Source organism: Cotesia typhae, unplaced genomic scaffold, assembly GCF_013202065.1.
Source record: "Cotesia typhae breed Kobodo isofemale line unplaced genomic scaffold, CoteBio_Ctyphae scaffold_152, whole genome shotgun sequence".
Taxonomy (NCBI): domain Eukaryota; kingdom Metazoa; phylum Arthropoda; class Insecta; order Hymenoptera; family Braconidae; genus Cotesia; species Cotesia typhae.
The window spans coordinates 2,739,263-2,759,929 of NW_027423776.1; the positions used below are offsets into that span (position 1 = coordinate 2,739,263).

At 30.0% G+C, this 20,667-nt stretch overlaps 1 protein-coding gene across 5 annotated transcripts in view; it reads left to right on the forward strand.

Moving 5' to 3' along the window:
• LOC141535776 (potassium voltage-gated channel subfamily KQT member 1-like) overlaps positions 1 to 20,667 on the forward strand; it is a 71,813-nt gene that overhangs the window by 36,662 nt on the left and 14,484 nt on the right. For 2 of the 5 annotated variants that reach the window (XM_074255883.1, XM_074255882.1), the window contains 10 exons: positions 908 to 1,144; positions 2,444 to 2,578; positions 4,170 to 4,252; positions 4,361 to 4,536; positions 4,624 to 4,746; positions 7,694 to 7,804; positions 7,901 to 8,088; positions 13,704 to 13,882; positions 14,038 to 14,175; positions 14,241 to 14,314. In XM_074255883.1, the coding sequence (XP_074111984.1) occupies positions 1,011 to 1,144; positions 2,444 to 2,578; positions 4,170 to 4,252; positions 4,361 to 4,536; positions 4,624 to 4,746; positions 7,694 to 7,804; positions 7,901 to 8,088; positions 13,704 to 13,882; positions 14,038 to 14,175; positions 14,241 to 14,314 (1,341 nt within the window). In that variant the 5' untranslated portion in view covers positions 908 to 1,010. Of the gene's footprint in view, positions 1 to 904; positions 1,145 to 2,443; positions 2,579 to 4,169; positions 4,253 to 4,360; positions 4,537 to 4,623; positions 4,747 to 7,693; positions 7,805 to 7,900; positions 8,089 to 13,703; positions 13,883 to 14,037; positions 14,176 to 14,240; positions 14,315 to 18,006; positions 18,135 to 20,667 lie in introns of all 5 variants that reach the window. The other 3 variants (XM_074255881.1, XM_074255884.1, XM_074255880.1) reach the window with 2 other exon arrangements.

The window sequence follows — 20,667 nt, forward strand, 5'->3', positions numbered from 1 at the left end:
TGATTCATTTTGGAAGTTCTTTCGATTCTATTTCAGCTTTATCAATTACAATAAATTAAACAAAATAGTATATTACACACCGAGGGAAGTAAAGTAAGAAATGTCTCAGATCACATGTAATTGTTGGCCGAGGCGAAGCCGAGGTCAACAAACATGTGATCTGAGGCTTTCTTATTTACTTCCCGAGAAGTGTATGCTATTTTTTTGCTCGACGAAGGCAGAAAGTGGCAACTTCATTTAGCGCAGCGGACCGAAAGTTGACGCTTTCTGCCCGTCGAGCAAAAAAAAATTTTTTTAATACATGTGCCCATGTTCATCACTTACTCTTTTATAAATTAATATACAATAACAATTAATTTATTTATAAGAACAATAATTAATACTCGAGCACTCGATGATGTCGAAATTTATGTTGATCAAGGAGAATCAATCTATTATTTTTCTAACGTATTTTAGATTGTAGTAATAAAAGGCCATCATTATTTATTATATAAAATAAAAATGCCCTGATATTCTGGGTCAATATATACATTTATTGAATATATATAACATCATATAATAATAAAATTTCAAGTATGAGGTATGAGGAGATCGATGGCGGTTTGGCTCTCTTACAAATCGCGTTCTTTCTACTCCACTGTAGCTATATGTATTATTGCTTTTTGATTTTATATTTATGAAGATGAGATACCTATCATTGATACGAATAATATTTTATATCACTGTATTTCTACTGTACAAGGTAGTCGATAATTCGTACAATTGAAACACTACAAAGGTTGAGTATATATATTTTTCTGTCTTAAAATAAATTTTTTTTTTTTTTATTTATTGACATCGTCGTTTTTCTTATTGTTACTTATCCAATATTATATTTAGTAAAAGCATTTTTCTTTTTTTCAAGTAGAAACGACGGTAAAAACTTCGACGACGAAACTACCACAGGCCAAGGGACAGTCGGAGATAGAGGAAGCGAAGGAGGTGGAAGAGGACGCCTGACTGCGCCGAGAATGTCATTATTGGGCCGACCGATAAACTACAGGGCGACACGCAGAGACGCCCGGTATCGTAGAATCCAGACCAACTTATATAATTTTCTTGAGCGGCCTCGAGGCGTTTATGCTATCACTTACCACATGATCGTGTAAGCTTCGTCAAATTTAGTCATTAGAACGTCTGGTTACCTTTAATTATGATCTCCCCCCCCCGGGAAAGACATATATGCATGCATATATGAAAACATAAAAGCAAAGACTTAATATTTGTATGCAACATAGATCTAATTTATATTTTTTTCACAGAAAACGAATATGAATAATTTTTTTTATGATTGCCTATATGTTTTCATATATTTTGAATATATCTGTTTATATGTAAAAAAAACGTTGAAATTTTCCAAAAAACGGTAAGAGGTAAATTACTTATTCAAAATAACTCTTGCCACTTTTAGTCCGTTTTCGATAGCAAAAATTTACATTTTTTTCATGTATGAAAACATATAGGCGAGCATACACAAAAAAAATTAACTTGATTCAAAAGAAAAATTCTTTAAAGTAGTACCACAGGTATCACAAATAAAAATGATCAAATGTTCCACACAAAGCTTTTTTTGATTTACCTAGTTGATTTTCCTATGCAAAATATCATTAAAAAGAAAAGAAAATTTACTTGAATCAAGTAAATAATTTTGAAGAATTTTATCTTCTTGATTTGAGTAAAAAAATTCTTAAACTAAGAAATTATTCAGGGTCTAAGTAAATTTTACTTGATTCAAGAATTTTTCGTCTTGATCCAAGACAATAAAACTCTTCAAAATTATTTTCTTGGTTTAAGAATTTTTCTCTTGATTTGAGTTAATTTTTTTTTCTGTGTAGAGAAAGAGAGACAAAAAATGACTTTTTAAAGTTTTTTATTAATTATTACTATCACACCCTTTGAATCTATACTTTTAATTACGCAAAGTATTCAATGTGTTATTTATTTTTATCACCCAAAAGTTTCAAAGTTTAAAAGCTCAATATTTTTACTGGTTCTTTTAAACTCTTCAAAAATTTAGTGGGCTTATTATCTTAGTGTAATTTACTAATATGTCAAATTTCTGAACGGTAAATCTCTAACCGATAGTAGTATCTTAATTAAAGTTAACCCAGAAAAATTTTTCGGTTCAAGAGTTTCCTATTTGAATCAAGATGACAAAAATCTTTTCAAAAAGATTTTCTCGGTTCAACAATGTATCTCCTGAATCAAGTCAACTTTTTTTTAGTGTATAAAAATCTCTCATATACGTTTCCGTCGAAAGAAAAAAAATCAGATATATGTGACGTATAAATTTTTTATATATTTGCTTATATGCATAGGTGTTCATATTTATTTTCTCGTGTTGGTTATTATATAGATTAATTATGAGAGTATTAATTGTATTTAAAAATTTTTAATTTACTAGGTTCTTTATGGTCTTCATGTGTCTAGTACTATCAGTTTTTAGTACTATTGACGAATACGAAAAAGAAGCTGGTTTACTGCTTTACTATATGGAACTTGTTGTTTTAATATGGTTCAGCGTAGAATTCTGTTTTCGGTAATTACTAATTCATTCAAAAATGTTTTATTTAAAGTAATATTTTTGAGTCTTCTATGAAAATATGATTGTGTATATCATGTTTTAAAATTCTTTTTCAATAATGAGCTTTGTTATTAAATTTTTAGGAGTCACTCCAAATTAAAAAAATTTCATAAACACAGAAAAATTATAATCTGTATAAAAAAATTACTGCAAATATTACAAAAAAAAGGCCATTCGACAGCCGAAATAGAAGTAGATTTCATAATGAATAAAAGAAAAAAAAAATATACAAAAAAAAAAACGAGTGCAACACCAGATTTCATAATTAGCATAGCGGAATAGGACTTAATTTTAAGACTACGCATATGATATGGTATTCAAATTGAAGCTTATTTAAAGAGCTTTCCCATTCAAAAGTTATTCGAGTAAGAAAGTGAAGAAATATGAATTTTTATGATTTTGAAATCCTGGCATTTCTCAATTACTTGAACAATTAAGCTCATCTTTGAACTTGACTTTGAAATCCATCGGTGGAATAGGAATGTTGAGTTTCGTAAAGATCCGTTGTAAATTGGCGACGCTATGGTCGTGACAAGCGGTAATTTTGAGATAGAAGAAAAACAATAAATTTTAATAGTAGTGATAATAATATTGTAATTTTTTGTTATAAATTTAATCAATTTTTATTTTAAAGCTGAAAATTTTGTTCTTATACCTGACGGAGGTTTTAAGGTAAAAAGCTAACGAGTAAACTTACACAAGCAAAAATATAATTTTAAATAAGGTAATAATAATTACTATTTTTTAAAAATTTGACTTAAAATTCGGTTAATTTTGTAATTCAAAAATCTGAGAATTGTTTTAGATCAAAATGTTGAAATTTTCAAACAGCAAAATTATTTATCGCGTGGTTCAATTTTAATTTTTCAGACATTAAACCCAGCTTTTCAAGCACAAACCTGTTTATACGTAATTAATAATTATAGTCGATTAGTCAAACAAATTAAAAAGTTATCCGAAAAAAAAAAACTTAAAAAAATTTTTTTTGTTTTCATTTGTTGAGTATCATCGAGAAGCTAGACCAATTGACTTCAAAATTAAATCTCAATTGAAAACAAATCAAAAAAGACCATTCGGCAGCCAAAATAAAAGTAGATATCAGTTTAAATTATTTTACAGTGAATTTATGGATAAAAAAACTATTATTGATTTAATGTCCAAAGTTTGAGTGTGTTGAGTTCCATTGATATACGTTATGAATTGTAAACGCTATCGTCATGACAAGCTACGTTACATTGTATAAATATATAAATATTTAAATACATATATACATAAACTTTTCAACTAATGGTTTTTCCGGAACAAACTCGACGAGCTGAGTCAGTAAATAAAAAAGTTTTTCAAAAGTTACAACATAAGGAGAAATGCAACAGTTAGATTGCCATAAAATCTACTAAAAATCAATTTTTCATCATTTTTTAATCTTTTTTAAATCATGAGCGATCTATAAAAATTTTCTATTGACATGCTTTTTGTAGAAGACTCTCAAAATATCGTAAACTCACATTATTAATAATAATAGTAATAAACATTTCTGTTTATAAAGGCTTTGGTCATCAGGATGTCGTTCCCGTTACCAAACAATAATGGGCCGACTAAAATTTCTTCGTCGACCTTTTTGCATTATAGGCAAGTTTTGTTTTTTCTCCTTTTCTTTTCTCATTTTAACTTATCCAAAAAGTCTTTTTATTTTCTTCAAGAAAAAGAAAATAAATATTTATTAAATTATTTACTTAGACGTCATTACCATTATGGCCAGTATAGTAGTTCTGGCAATGAGAAGCAGCGGTCAAGTTTTTGCAGCGAGCGCTTTTCGTGGTCTTCGATTTTTTCAGATATTACGAATGGTTCGTATGGACCGTCGTGGAGGTTCATGGAAATTACTTGGCAGCGTTGTCTATGCCCACCGTCAAGTAATGTTATAATTTCACTAGGCCTAGTTTAAGTGAATTGCAACTGTTTAATTTAATAATTAATAATATTTCATGAATCTTAATTAGGAACTTTTTACAACTTTATATATTGGCTTCCTTGGACTAATATCTGCAAGTTTCCTAGTTTACTTAGCTGAGCGTGATGATGAGCACTTCAATAACTACGCAAAGGCACTCTGGTGGGGAGTGGTAAGGAATATCTTAACTTAATAGAAATTGATTTTCAAAGTTTCAGAGCTTCAATGTTACTATGTAAGAACAGTTCATTTAAAATCATCAGTTTCTTGAATAAATAACACTTTCGTGTTGGAAACCAGCCAATTGTCAACATTATTATCGCTATCATCTTTATTTCGATATCTTCTGATGAAACTTCGAGATCATTTCGAAAAAAAAATTTTTTAACTTAAATGTAACGTATTATTTGCAAGGTTCCATTTAAATATCCAGAGTTATCCATTATCTTAAGAGCTTGTTTTTAAATTCAGAATGAAATTTTATACGGAATAAAAATATGTACAGGATTGAAAAACTGGTCCTGAAAACATCTCTCTAAAAAATTCTTTTTTTTCTTGGGCACGACGGCCCCCTTCCCAAAAAATCATATGAAAAACTTTTTTAACTTCTCGCTAAGAAAATTGAAAATTTTCAAAAATTAGGAAGTTATTGGTTTCACCCCGTTATTTAAAAATCGAGTTTTCACAAGATCTCGACGTTTTGAGGTCCTAGAAAGCTTCCCGTGTAGGGTTTTATGAATGACCAACTATCGGGCCCAGCCATGGCGAACTATCATTGGCCGAACATCGGTCTACTAAAATGGCTCAATGATGTTAATTAAAGACGGCCGATAAATATTAAATTCTGAATTTAGAATACGATAAAAATTTTTTCCATAATGAAACTTGCAATAGGTTAAATAATTAAACTTGAGATGTTTTGAATATTTATTATAATAACTCTACATAAATACAATTTTTCAGTCCATTAAAATTTTTTCTAATTTATTTTACCAAAGATAAAAATCGCATTACATTTTTACAAATTAAATAATGCTGTGAAGCTTGAAAGAATAGGAGTTACGGTTATTATTATGTGAAGCGTTTCATATTCACGTAACAGGATACTTGGTAGGAAAGGATTGTGGGGAGGATCTTCTTAATGTGAGTTTATAGAATATGCGAGAAAAAATTCAGATAGCTCAGACTGAGATTCGAACCCAGAACCTTCCGAAAACATGTCGGCTACCCTACCATTTGAGCTACCCGGTCTATACTGATTTTGTCTTTAGCTTATTCTATATACATTAAGCCACACCGCCCATCTTACGGTAAGCATTTTTACAAATTAAATAATGCTCTGAAACGGGAAAGAATAGGAGTTACGGTTATTATTACGCGAAACGTTCCACATTCACGTATAACAGGATACTTGATAGGAAAGGATTGAGCGATTTTACCAAAGATAAAAATACCATTGACCTGAAAAAGCCTAAAATAATGAATTCTTTAAATTTACCATAATTAAAAAAAAAATACTTTTTTCGTGACAATGTTTTTTTCGAGTGGTCCATTATGCCTCACATATCAAATATTGGTCCAAAATATCATTAAAACATCATAGAGGTCATAACTGGACAGAAAATGAAAAAAAAAAAAAAAAAATTTTTTACCTCATTTTTGAGAGGGGCCGTCGTGCTCCACTCTTTCCTAAATTAAAAAAAAAAGTCAATTTTAGATTCTAATAATAATAACAGAACCTCTTTATTCTAATGAACATAAAAAATGTTTTTAAATTTACAAAACGGCGACTGATAAAACAAAACCACACATACACGGCGTATACAAATTTTTACCGTTGTCGGTAAAATTATTTTCCCGTCAATTTAGCAATTATTGTGGCTAATATTTACCAATCTCTAATTCCCAGCCCTTGACGGGTAGTGACGCCCCGCAGGCCCTATTCCGTGATACCCAAGGGGAAAGTGAATAACATCCACCTTGCTTTCACCTAGTCGGCTGTGGTCACCTACCACCCTTTGGCTGAAGGCCTATATAGGCGGAGAATCGCCTTTTCCCCGTGGGTGAAATGTTCATTTACCTGCGTTGTAGTACGCACCAGGTAGAGTGGACCTTTTTGAATTTCTCGGTTGAAAGTTTCCGGACGAAAAATTCACCCAGAGAAAGGTTGATTAACGGCATTTTCGTGACAGAACTTAACGACCATTTGAACCCTCGTCGACACGAGAAGTTTTTCCTTCGTGGCCGTTTATCGGGGTTCGCGCAAGTTCGCTGATCGACGGGATTTCTCTAAGTTTTTCGTTATCGAAAAATATTTTCCTCGTGTCGTTTGGAATTTCTATAAGTCCCAATCGCTATTCTTTTATTTTCTTTCCATTTGGTCGGCCAATCTTCTAAGTATTTTGATTTATTTCAAAATTATTTTCCTTTTCCTCACTAATTTCGCTTGGGATTTAGAATAATTTTCACACTCTTCATACTACGTTATGAGATCATGACTTACAATAATTTCAATCGTAAAAATAACATAATAATAAACATAACAATATAATAATGAGTGTTTATGAAAAAACAAACCAAGTAATAAACAATGATAATTGTCATAAACAATAAAAATCGTCGTAACCAAAAATCATAATAATTGTTTTTAATAACTCTCAAATATTTAATTAATAATAATAATAATAATAATAATAATAATAATACTCCACATAATTAAATCACCCTGATATTGGCAATCGGACGCGGTCGCGGTAGTAGTGACTCGCGTCCATCGCTTGCTCGTTGCGTCAGTGACTCCCACGATGCTAGCTCTAGCTAATTAATCTTCAAATCAGATAACCGAATTATTATTTTAATGAAACGCTATTCGATGTTACGCTGGATAGTTATTTTGATAATATTTTTCTCTCCATATATACTTTCGACTGGTCAGAGTTAAGCAATTTTCCAAATTAAAATTTTTGCTAATTTCTTTTTATTTCAATTAACTAAAATACTATTTACATTAGTTTGTGAGATTCTATTGAAAAATAAAATATAAAAAAAAGATTATTTAAGTAAAAAAATTAAGTATTATTTGCATTTTTCATACAAAGTCTATTGACAATAATTTTCAGATTACATTATGCACTGTTGGCTATGGCGATGCTGTCCCCAAAACTTGGCAAGGAAAAATTATAGCATCTTTTTGTGCTCTATTAGGGATTTCATTTTTTGCATTACCTGCTGTAAGTTTATTTCCTTTTTTAGTCCTGTTTTTTTACAATAAGATTGAGAATATCGGAAATTTAATCAATGAAGCTATTGTGTTGATTTTTTATTAGGGTATTCTTGGCTCGGGTTTTGCTCTTAAAGTACAACAGCAGCAGCGTCAGAAGCATATGATCAGACGACGACAACCGGCTGCTACTCTTATTCAAGCTCTTTGGAGATGTTATGCGGCTGATGAACACAGTGTAAGTGTAGCCACTTGGAAAATTCATCAAGTGATATTACCGTCTAGTCCACCTGGGTAAGTAAACATAGACTTTTCATATTTTTTTCTTTTCTTGTTTTAAGGCATTTTTCGTATAAATTAAACTACATTATACTTGATATTCCTATGACGTGACTTTGAAAACTTTACTTCTTCCATTTTAGCTATAGTGTTTCGAAAACAACCTGATATTTAAATTTCTATAGCCAATTGTTGCATGACTACTTATCGTAGACAAAAATATCTTGTTAAAAATATTCTTACAAAAAAATACTTTACCGTTAATCTATGTGAAAAAATTAAATAACAGTGACCCATTCTTTAGATAAAAACTTGATCATATAGTTATTTAGCAATTTAGAATAAACAAAACTATTTTTGATCGACAATATCATTTTAAGGGGGAACACCACTGTGACGATCGAAAAAAAGAGGTGATTTTCGGGAATTTTTTTGACAGAGCAAATAAAGAAATTTGGGGATCGGATTTTTTTTATTTCATTAAGAGTACATTAAAGATTATTATCCTAAATTTTTATTGAAAAATATTTAATTATTACAAAATTATTAACAATCTCGTAGAGCACTAGGAAAAATCTCCCCCTCCATGGTCGGTTCGATAACTCAAAAACGGATCATCTGAAAATAAAAACCCAAATTGTTTTTTAATTAGTAAGGATGTAGTTATCGTCGCATGTACGTAATTTTGGAAATTTTTATTTTAAAAAAAATTTCGACTAATTGAAAATTTTTTCACTATTCTTACTGTTTTTTTTTTTATTTTAACCTGGCTAAAAAAATCTTTAAAACAATTAGTATTGTAACGGGAGTATTAGCTTCCGTTTAATCGATCAACCCTTTCGTCTCCTGGGAAAGACAATTATTTTATTTTAACAAATTATTTCCAACAATATTTCTCTTAAAATTACTTAACAATTCTAAGTGAGAACCTCTCACCTAAGCTACAAGTAACTTGCTGGAAAATTTACTAAACTAAATACCATTCAACCTACACGTGTCCACCGGACGTAAATTTAGTAATTATCTATCCACTGGATAGATCTTACTTTTCCTTAAACTCGTCAACTTCACGGAATACCATATTACACCATAACAAACCTTGTCCACTGGACGGAATTTATCATAAAATCTTATCCAAAAATTGTCCACCGGACATTTTAAATTCCATATTAAAACCTTATTCCCGACTGCACCCCCGACTCGGGCGTCTACGTAGCGGTTTCTTAACTTATTCCCGTTGTACCTTTGACTAGGAAAAGTCTATACAACGGTTTTTGAATGACTGCCTAGGAAACAGGGGAGGATACCGTGAATACCTAGATAGCACTGTACTCACATCCACTCACTCAATCTAACACATTAAATTTCCCAGTTACCAATTTTTCCTATAAATTAATTCGATCTACCGGATCTCTACACTTTCTTAATTTGCAAAACTAACACCCTGCATTCACTGAGCACAAATTCATTAAATTCAGCCCGACGGCCTAAATTCAACTTCACAATTTTATTATTTCTACTTATTATACGGAATTAGCTTGATTCATAAAAATTTCGAACTTCAAAATTTCTAGAGGGGCATAAACTATTCAGAAAATTATAAATAGATTAACTACTTCAAATTTATCGTGATAAATTTAACTAGAATAATTTATTATAGCCATGAGACCTGTAACAAATTAACTAAATTACCTTGAGCCAATGACTACGAACAATTTAACTTATAGGAGAAACAACTAATATAAAAGAAACGTCAGAGACGGTAGCGATTATTAATTGACGAAAATTATTGCAATTATTCCAACTTATTAATTTTTAAAATTAAAATTTGCCCTAAAATAATTGTAAAATACCTTAGACTCAATTTTTGCTATTCTCCATTGATGGCTGGTACTCCGGTCAAACTTGGCGGGATCAGCTGCTGGTTGGTCTCACTAGTCTCCAATTAATTGGCTGGCCTCCGACAAAAGTTTTGTCCAATTCCAAATTCCAAAATAGATTCCTTAATAATTGCTCCTTCATCTTTGATGGCAAACATCACGCTTCACTGCACTAACTTCAACTGGCTCCAAACAAAGGTCACTGGCTCAAAAAGCCCTGTTGTCTCTTTTGCCGTCCCTTTTATAACCTCCGGCCTTTTTGCTTTTTGAATCTTCTCCGCACGCTTCATTTCCTGACACAGCATAGTGGGAGACTTTTTGATTTATGTGTTCGGTCATGAGTCGAATAACTACTTGATAAATTCGAAAGGTAAAGGAAAGCCCTCACCTACCGTGGTTTCGATTACGGTCGATAATGATCCCGTGGGAAATTTTCCCTGTTACAGTATCAATGAAAAAAAAATTTTACCTTGGCTGTTGATAAACGGTGCCTGAATGCCAGTATAATTAGATTTTCGTATTAGTGTGAATAATTTTCCTCCACAAACGAGGTGGTTATATCATAACTACACTTTACGATAATCCTTTTCCAGAAGTAAATTATATTTAATGCATCTATAAATGCACTTATACAGATAATAAAATCAACCAAAATTAATTAAAATCGAATGTATTATAGGATACGAGAAACATGTATCACGTGTTTCATTCAACCAGATTGGTTTGATAATCACTTTCTATACATTGTTTATGTTCAGCGTGAGGTTAGATTTTATACAGACAAAACAGTGCAAACTTTAGTTCAAAAATTTTACTCTCATAGTCTCAACTTGCTTATGATCGAATAATAAATCAAACGATTCAACGACAACCTTGTATCAATAATCTAAAACCATTTGATGTACTTTATTATACCTTCAGAGGTATTAAATCTTATGCGTTAACCCAAACAATAATAAAATATAAACGAACTAGCATGAGAAATCGATTCTAAACTTTTTCAGCAAATTGGATTTGCGTATGACTACTTTTTATGACACAGATAAGCTATATTTCACTATCAAAACTATTCAACAATATCAGTAACAGATTGCAATTCAAGCTATAAAAAATAAGTAAAGTTTTTAAGTGAAATATATATCTGATACAAAGCATGCTTTATCGTTGCAATTTACGATAACAACCACAATTTTTTACCATATCACAATGACATTTTTATATGCTTTGAGAGAATGAACTAAGAATTTGCGATAGCAAAAAAATTAAAATTAAAAAAAATAGAATAAAACATTTCTGATTAACTTAATTTCGTAGGGTGAAACTGAATGAACTTGGTTTCGCCGTAGGAAATCATATCATCTAAAATTTGTTTCATAAAGTAATTACTCTACACTTCATGTTCATGATATCAAAGATATTAAATTATTTTTAAATCCTGAAACTTTCAACAAAATATAAGAAGCTGTTACTTGAATATATTCTGCCAACAAGAGATTAACCATCTTGTATTTTATTTATAAAATAAATGATTTCTATGGGCATCTTCGAGAATTTTCGCAGTGAGCTTTGTTTCGTTCCATTCATTGTTCGAAGTTTTTATTATCTTACCCCTCCTCTCCTCATATGAAGGCGGCGTTAAACGGAAAGAAACAAAGAAGTAACGGTATGTAACTGCAACAAACACAAAGTCAATTTTGCCATCAATATGTCTTAATGAGGGAATTTTTTTAACCGGGAAAATAAAGAAATTTGGAGATTAGGTTTTTTTTGTTCTCTACTAAATGTACAACCCGTGCAAAAAAAAATTCTGATTTAAAATGAATTTAAGATTGAAATTCATATTTTGACATAAATCCAAATTTGAAATTGATTTTTAAATAGAAATTAGCACGCCTGTAGAAATTTCGATCCTGCTTTAGAATATTAATAAAGACTTGAAAATATTTAGGATAAATTTTATCTATATAATATTCTTAAGTCTTTATTAATATTCTAAAGCGGGATCGAAGTTTTTACAGGCTTGCTAATTTCTATTTATAAATCAATTTCAAATTTGGATTGATATCAAAAATAATTCATATTTAAATCAAAATATGAATTTCAATCTTACATAAGTTATTAACATTTTTGTCCAACCTAAAAAAAACATCCCCCTATATATTCGCATCTGTTATGTCCGTGAAAAGATAATTTTAGAATTTGGTATCTGGGCTGAAGAAGGTTCGGATAGCAGATGAATTTCCCTAACGAGTGAATCGTTAAGTTTTTATTTTATGGGTTCGCGAAGGTGAAAACTCCAGAGAGGGCCCCTTGAGTACGACAATTGACCTCGGAAATAATAATCACTTCCACTTACTATTACGAATCTTGACTCCAACGATGGCACGTTCTTTGGTTGTATGTTTGATCTTCCGCCTGCTTAGCTGCCTCCCTCCGGTTGGACTGAAGGTTGAAGGTTGGATGGATTCTTAGCTTATAAATGATGGAACACTTCGATTCGAGTTTTTTATGTTTACATTCAGTTAAAGGTCCTATGGGGCAAACACGTATTAATTTGCACTAATCACTTATTAAGTTATAATAATACAAAAGAACAGTTTAGAAATGAGTTCGAGACCAGAGTAACAACTCCGGTAAACAAAAGTTTGCTGTTAATAATTAAAAAAGAAGGGGTTACTAATTGAACAATTTTTTCCTTTTGATGAGGTGACAATGCGCGGTAATGTGTATTCTTCTGTCACGATTGAGCCGTCAAGTGAGTTATAGCGGTTTCCACAATTAAATTGTTATCAACAATTAAATTTACTATTGGCGATCAAAGCAACCTAGTTTTTCGTCATCCTTGGCAAAAAATACGTAAATTCCAGTAATCAGAACCCGGGGACCTAAAAGTGCATACGGGCTTCCCTTTTCAGTCGAGTGACTATAAGGAGTTTACACACACACGCACACGCTTACATACATATGACGAGACATTCTCGTAGAAGTAGTCAGAACTACTTCCTAGGACCTCAAAACGTGGAGATTTGATGAAAACTTGGGTGAAAACAATAACTTGACATACTAATACATTATGATAAGAAAATCAACCAATTAAATTTTTAAAGAGCTTAAATTTTATTAGAGTTAAATTTCTCATACATGTACAATTAAATCTTGATTTAAGGACGTTCATAGACAAGAAAAAGACACCAATAGTCTATGGTTATTGGTTTCTTTCTCACGCACTAGTGCTGTCTCTCTTTACAGACTATCGCTCACTTACTTCCACTCACGTAAAATTTAAAAAATCACTAAATTCAAACATTTTTTATGAAAAAATGAATACCGTTCGTTTATGTTATTTTTTATAAAAAATACTTGTTATATTTTCAATTAATGATTCTCAGTTTTTTAAAACAATCCTAAGAAAAGTACGATTGATGTTTGATAAAACGTTCACTTGAACGTCGGTCAGCACAGGGTTTGTTAATAAAATATACAAATTTTAAATGCTATTATTGCAAAATTACTGCCGCAAGGACTATTTAAAAGAATTCCTGCGTAAAAAGGATACCTATGAGTATAAGTACTCAAAATTTCAAAAAAGTTTTAAGAAAACGGTTTTTTCTTGGAACGTCCTTAATTGCGGAAATAATGTCTCAATTTTTCATGTATCATTGAAAAATGTAAATAATACAACCTACTAAATTAAATCGAAGTTTTTTATGAAAAAAACAATAATAATACCATATTTATAATGTTTTATAGCCGCTTATCTTCCAGTTTCAAACATAATGCGTCATTTGTCAGTCGATTACCAACGATCCGTCGTCACAAAAGTACATCACTTCATAGCCCAGGTACTCATAAGCTAGCTCATCATAATTATCAACGTGGTACCGCTTCACACACATTTACTGATCTCATTGTTTCTACTGAAAACTTAGGTGAGTCCATTTAAATCTACATATTAATTTTAGATTTCAATAAATTATCGGATTTAAGTATTAGCACATTTGAATTCTTTTTATCTCTGCACGTCGATAAAAAATTTAGATTTGCATTGATAAATTGAATAAATATATTACCTGTCGTGATGTAGGTCCGTTAATGTTGATAGGATTAAATCATAATCATGGGATTTTATGCAACGATGGAAATGAAGCCGGAAAAAACCTAAATCCAAGTTATTCCGAGGACTCAGTAGCTGAAACAGCGTTGTCGAAAAAAAATTCAGATGGTAAGTACCATTATGTTTACCCTAGATATCATAGATTGTGAATTATTACGAAATTGGATCTACAGATGAAGACGATGAGCCACGAAGGTGTATCCATTTAACAAAACAGCACAAGACTGCTATTCGAGCCATTCGAAAGGTAAGTTCAGTACATTAGTACTTTTTTTTATATATCATTTTAAATATGCTATTTGATGCGAAATTTATATTGTTATTAATTTAATTAATTCTATTTGAGGATGACACAAAATTTCGGTTATTTTTTTCTTCTATAAAAATATGTTAATTTATGAATCAACTCGATTTTTTTCGGGATTCAGAGGATCGTTCTGGTCTAGATGCTCGAAAATAAGGAAGTGTGACGTTCAGAAGAACGCACACCAGTCCCTTAGCAAAACTAAAATCTAGGCGATTAAGCCCGTTCCCTATGCGATGAGGAATGCGTTGTAAAATGATTGAGTATATGGGAGATGGGGCCCTTAAATACCTTAAATGATGAATGAACACACGTACTATTTATTTTAGATTTGATTCTTTTTATTGCTATCCTAATTTTACAAATGTGCTGACTGTTTGTAAGATGACTTATAGTTAAGAAGCGGTTTCGAAAAGTGATCTTTTAGAATCCTTCGGAGTGAAATAACCCATCTCAAAGTTGTAACTGAAAAAGAACATAACTGATACACGAAAATCACTCAACGAATTAAACTGAACTTGACTTGATTCACGGAAAAAAATAATCAGTTATGTTTATTAATTTTTTCGGTGAAGGTTTTCGATAAAATTGATCGAATGTACCAAAAATATCGATTTTAAAAATTTTGGAATCAATTGAAAATAAACTGACCTCATTATATCAAAGTAAAAAACTTGATACCTGAATTCCATGAAGCTTGGAAGATTTATTTAAAATTAAGTTAAATAGTTGACATTTTTGATATAGTGAGTGGAATGACCAATGATTTTTCTCAATGCCTTCAGTTTAATCGTTACTTTTTAATGAACATTATCATGCATTTTGTGTCGATGCCAGTCGCGATATAAGGATGATGAAAGATAAAAACTTACTACTAAATTTTGTACCTTGTATATTAGTACAGAGAACAAATTAATTTTTTATGACCACTGAGTATTCGATTTAATATCATATTAATTAAAACTATTCTAAATTTATCGTAATATCTGTATACAGGTTATTCATACCTTAATCTAGGTTTATCAATAAACATTTTTAGTTATTTTAGAAGGTGAGTTTCTTATTTTAATAAAACGAGATATTTTCGATAGACTTAATCGATTTCATTGATAACCTCCACCGAAAAAATCGGTTGAGTCTACTGGTTATTTTTTTTTCCGTGAATTGAATTAATTGGTTGAAATTTACCGAACTTAATTAGGCTTGTTGAACTGAACCATTTAAGCTTTACTGAAAATAATCGAGCTGATTGACTATTTTTATAAACTGAATTAAACTAAGCTTGCAATTGAATTGAAAAGTGAATTAAATTAAACCGACTACTGATTGACTACCGGATTAAAAAAACTGAACCTTACTGACTTAGTACTTACTAAATTAAGGACTGAACTCTACTGAAACATCTTTTGTCTCGGGTTCATTTATATCAACGTACGAATTGTCTAGTCAGGCAACGACGCTAGTAGGATCACTCAAAAAAGAAGGTGAATCATTTTTATGATAAGGGCACAAATGTTTTTTATGTAACTAATGTGACTTGGTTATGCTAATAAGACACTCTGAATCTCAGTTAGCCATAAAAATCTACAGTCTTTTACATTTACTTCCGAGTATCAAAATTGAGAGAGAATTAGTTCGTAAATTTCAAGATTACGAAGAAGCTCAGTTAGTATGATTCAGACATTGACGTAAGTACCCGCTACCGAATGTTTGATGTCGATCGAACTGTTTTTAATAAAATCATCAATCAAACCGCGAGTGCGCCGCTGGACAAATAGCAACTATGTCTACAACATAACAAGTGTATAATGAATACGAATTCTTTGAGTGAAATAATATTTTAGTTAAGTTAATATAACGAAGCCCTATTCACCCTTAGACTAAAATGGGCTCCTGTCTCCCAGATAGAGTAATAAATAAGAAACATTAGAGATGTCACAGCTGTTGATGTAAATTATTTTAAGAATTTATTTTTACAGATACCGTTAGATAATTTATTCAACTCGATAAATGTATATAAAAAACTGTGTTTTTATTAATTTTAAATAATTTTTATTCATAAAAAAAAATAGGAAACCTATAAAGAAGTATAAATGCCACTGTGATATTGATATTTCAATAACGGAGAGAAAAGTGCTTAGTTAGCTAAATTGTAATATCAAAAATATAAAAATGTAGTTTTCTGAATTAATTTTTTTTGTAGTTACTCAAACTATGCATCAGTTGAAGTAACTGTTGATAAATAGTTATATGGACCATATTTTTATGAATATTGTTCTGTTATCGGGTTAAACAAAAAGTTATTAGATGACTAAAAAGTTTTTACGGTCCATGTCTCAGATAACTTAACTAGCCCTTGGTGCGTAATCAAAAAATTCGATAGCCCATATTTAATTAAAAATAGTTTAAGTATCTATGTATAATAAACAAATAATTTTAGGTATAAAAACTTCAACTAAATAGTGATGATGCGATTTAACTAGTTTTTCCTAGTTCAGAGAACTATATTTTTTCTCAGTATACTGATCAAAAATAAGTACGTTAAAATGAGTCAAATTCAGTATGGTTATGACATACTACAATTATTAACATTTATTGCTAAATAAAAAAAATATCCAAAATTGTAGAAAAAAAAAGTGAAGATTATCATTTTCTATAAAATATAACTGTTCGCAATAAATAAGAAAAATTTTTATATATTTTGGGAGTATTTATTGAGGTCAATATATTTTATATCAATTTATGCCTTTAATAATCTCTTTGAAAAATTTACATGAATAGGTATTTTTTAAGAATCTAAACGAGAATGATCCCTTAAAGTTGATAAAATAACATACTTTTATAGAATACTTAAAAAAACAATTAGTCTTTTTTTGCACCATCCTCTTATCCATATTTGTAATATAGCTGGTCTTACTTCCTTTGTTTGTATACAATTTAAATTATTTATATAACATTAAGATTGTGTAATTTTTTCAATTTTTATTCGATTTTGAATATTTTTCTCTACTTTTTTTGACAGTAACCCATAAATTTGCAATGAAGAATATAATTTTTTAGTGAGATGTAAAAATACAATTGTATTAATTTTCGTTGTTTTTCTCGTGGTAAATTCTAATTTTATTTTCTTTTTAAATTTTATTTTTTTTTAAATTGTATTTTTTTTTTTTTTTTTTTTTTTTTTTTTTTTTCAAAAACACTGTTACAAATTGGCAATAATTTTAACGAATGTATCTATTGAGTTTATTACAATGGGCAAGGAGCCAAAGTTAAATGAAACATAGAGATTAGAAAACACATATCTCTTTTGTTGATAGCTATTGTATTGTCAGTTTAAATAGAAGTAAAAAACTTTAGATAAAAGAATAATTTTGACAGAAAAATAAATGGGTAGAATAACAAAACAAAATTCAAGTATTACTTGGATTAATTTATGAAAAATACGCTGAGAGCGAACGAATGGTTGTGAATTAAATGATCAAGTCTGATGAAAATGAGAATAAAGAGAGCATAGACGTTTCAATAAGTAATTAAGGTTTTGAAATATAATACAGACTTTACAAGATTGGAATGGTACAAGTTTATAATTACCGGATTACTCTATGTTTTAATTGATAAATAATTATCGATATCAGATAAAATTCTTGGTGGCAAGACGCAAATTCAAAGAGGCTCTGAAGCCGTATGACGTTAAAGATGTGATTGAGCAGTACAGTGCAGGCCACGTCGACCTCATCAGTCGAGTTAAAAATATTCAAAATAGGTATCCCAAATATCATAGTATCTGTTCGTTCGCTGTTGGTAGAAATATTACTCAAATTTTTTAAATTTCATATGTATATTGTCTACTTTTATCAATCTTTATATTTATTTTAGGGTATTTCGTTTTTGGCGAGCATTTTACTCTTTTTTATTTCCTTGATAAAATTTTTTTACTACTCACTAAGAAAAAAATTTTCCTTCAAATTTGAGTCCAAGAGTATGCAAATCGAATAGTGATATTAGATTAAAATAGTTTGTACTATTAAAAAAATAGTAGATGTGGTAATAAATAAAACAAAACGATTTTAGAAGATAGCAAAACATTTATTGAACAAAAACTAGACGGTTTGCCTTCGAGACGAAACTTATCGGATTTTTCCCACAAACATCAGTCGTTGGGATGTGAAAAATATATGCTTAGAATCGAAATGGCACACATGTTTATGATTGACGGGTACAAAGGATATCTTTTCCAACAAATAAGTTTTTTCTAGACAATTATTATTCTATACATCATGACCACGACCTATTCTCATATTATTAAATAAAACTCTCAGTAATTTTTGACGTTTTCGATACGCTACGAATAACGGGAAAAATTAAATAAATTTGAATTGACAATTCTTACTTCAAGCTATGTCACATTTAATACGGAATTTTTTGAAGAATTGTCTTATCTCAAGAATTTGTTCACTTGATCATTTTCAACTATTGATATTCATCACATGCTTAAATTGGAGTCTCGTCAATTTTTTTTTTTTTTTTTCAAAATCAATATTCAAACCTTTAATTAATTTAAACTTCGAATCAATTCAAAAAATTTAGAAATCAGTTGACTCTGCAGATCATCTCTGGAACTTCCCGCAATATACGAATTCAAAACGTTCAAAAAATGATCTATTCGAAAGTTTTGAGCTCTTCAAACCCACAAACACCACTTTCATACTTTTTTGAGCTCTTCCAGCTCGAAAACCTAGTGGTTGTTAAATACATACTTTTTTGAAAAATTTTTATTGCAATATCTTCCGATCCAATCAATCGTTGTAGATAGAGCTTATAGTATTCGACGCAATTTTTCAAGCACAATAGAATTAATTATCAACCAGCGATTTAACATAAAGTTTTGAAGTTATGTTAAAAAAATCTCTTTTCAAATTTTTACAAACCAAATATCTTACGAAGCAATTTACTGATTTTGGTGGCATTCGATGCAGTTTTTGAGAACTAATGGTTATTATAGTACATTAAAAACGTTCTGATTGGAAATTTCAAAGTTATTTGAAAAAGACCCTTATTTCGAAATTTTTTGTCAACGAAATCTCACGAACGAATAAATCGACTGTGAATTTTTTAACGGCATTTGAAATCATTTTTTGAACTTAAAGGCTGATTAGGTTATGGAATTGATCGATAAAGCGGCTCGAAAGTTATTTTGAAAAAACAAGTTTTCAAAACTTTTTTTTCTAGTTTTTTGGAATTTCTCAAAATCTGTCGCACCGAATTGACTTAAACCTTCAAAAAAATCTAAGTTTTGCTGAACCCTATCGAATGACGCCAATTCTAAGATCTCAATACATGAAGATCTGAAAAGAACTTGATTTTCGAAAATCAGGCTGAAACCAATAACTTCCTAATTTTTGAAGACCATTGATTTTCATAGTACAGCGGGAAGTTAAGAAATCAATCCAATCAAATCTTCAACTCAATTTATAAATTTGTGTAAAAACACAATTCTATATAATCCAGAGTGTTGACCGTATACCAAATCTGCTGTGAAATTTTTTTTCCTATTTGCTCCTTCTTTTTAAATTATTGTTGCGTTGGGGTTGGGAGTCTGCAGAAGTAAGACGAATATACTACCATTTTAAATTAATTCAGCCTTAAGTCGACTTATCGTGAAATTAATTTTTATCAAAATATTTCAGCTCAAGAAATTCGTCCTTTCGATTATTTTCATTTTGGGTTAAACTTCGTGAACAAGATTACGCTGCCTTGAGCTTTGTAACAAGTACAGAAAATTGGAAAAAAAGCTCAGAAACTTTAAACTAATAAATATTGATAGTCTTATTCTAATAATTGATATACGATTTTAAAAGAGGCTCAAGTTTGAAGCAAATTCGATTCCTAGCCGATATGCAACCAAACTTTGACTAGGATAAAGAAAAAAAGTTCGCCAGAAATAAAATTCCTGTAATAACTCATACTCAAAAAAGTCTTAAAATATACAAATATGGACTATTCATAGTTAATTTATAATGTAATAGATATATTAATAATATGCAATAATTTTGAACAAAATCGAAATGGGTCAGGTTTAAAAGTGGTCGATTTGGAATTGAATGCCCCCTATATTATGATTAAACAAAAAAATGTCAATCAATTTTTTTTTTACTGTCTTACATAGTTTGAGAAAGTTATATACTTATAAAATAGTAAAAAAAAAAAAAAAAATGAATTTTATCTCATGCTTATATTATTGAAAAATTTAATTTAAAATAGAAATATGTGTACAATCAGCATTTTAAACATGATTT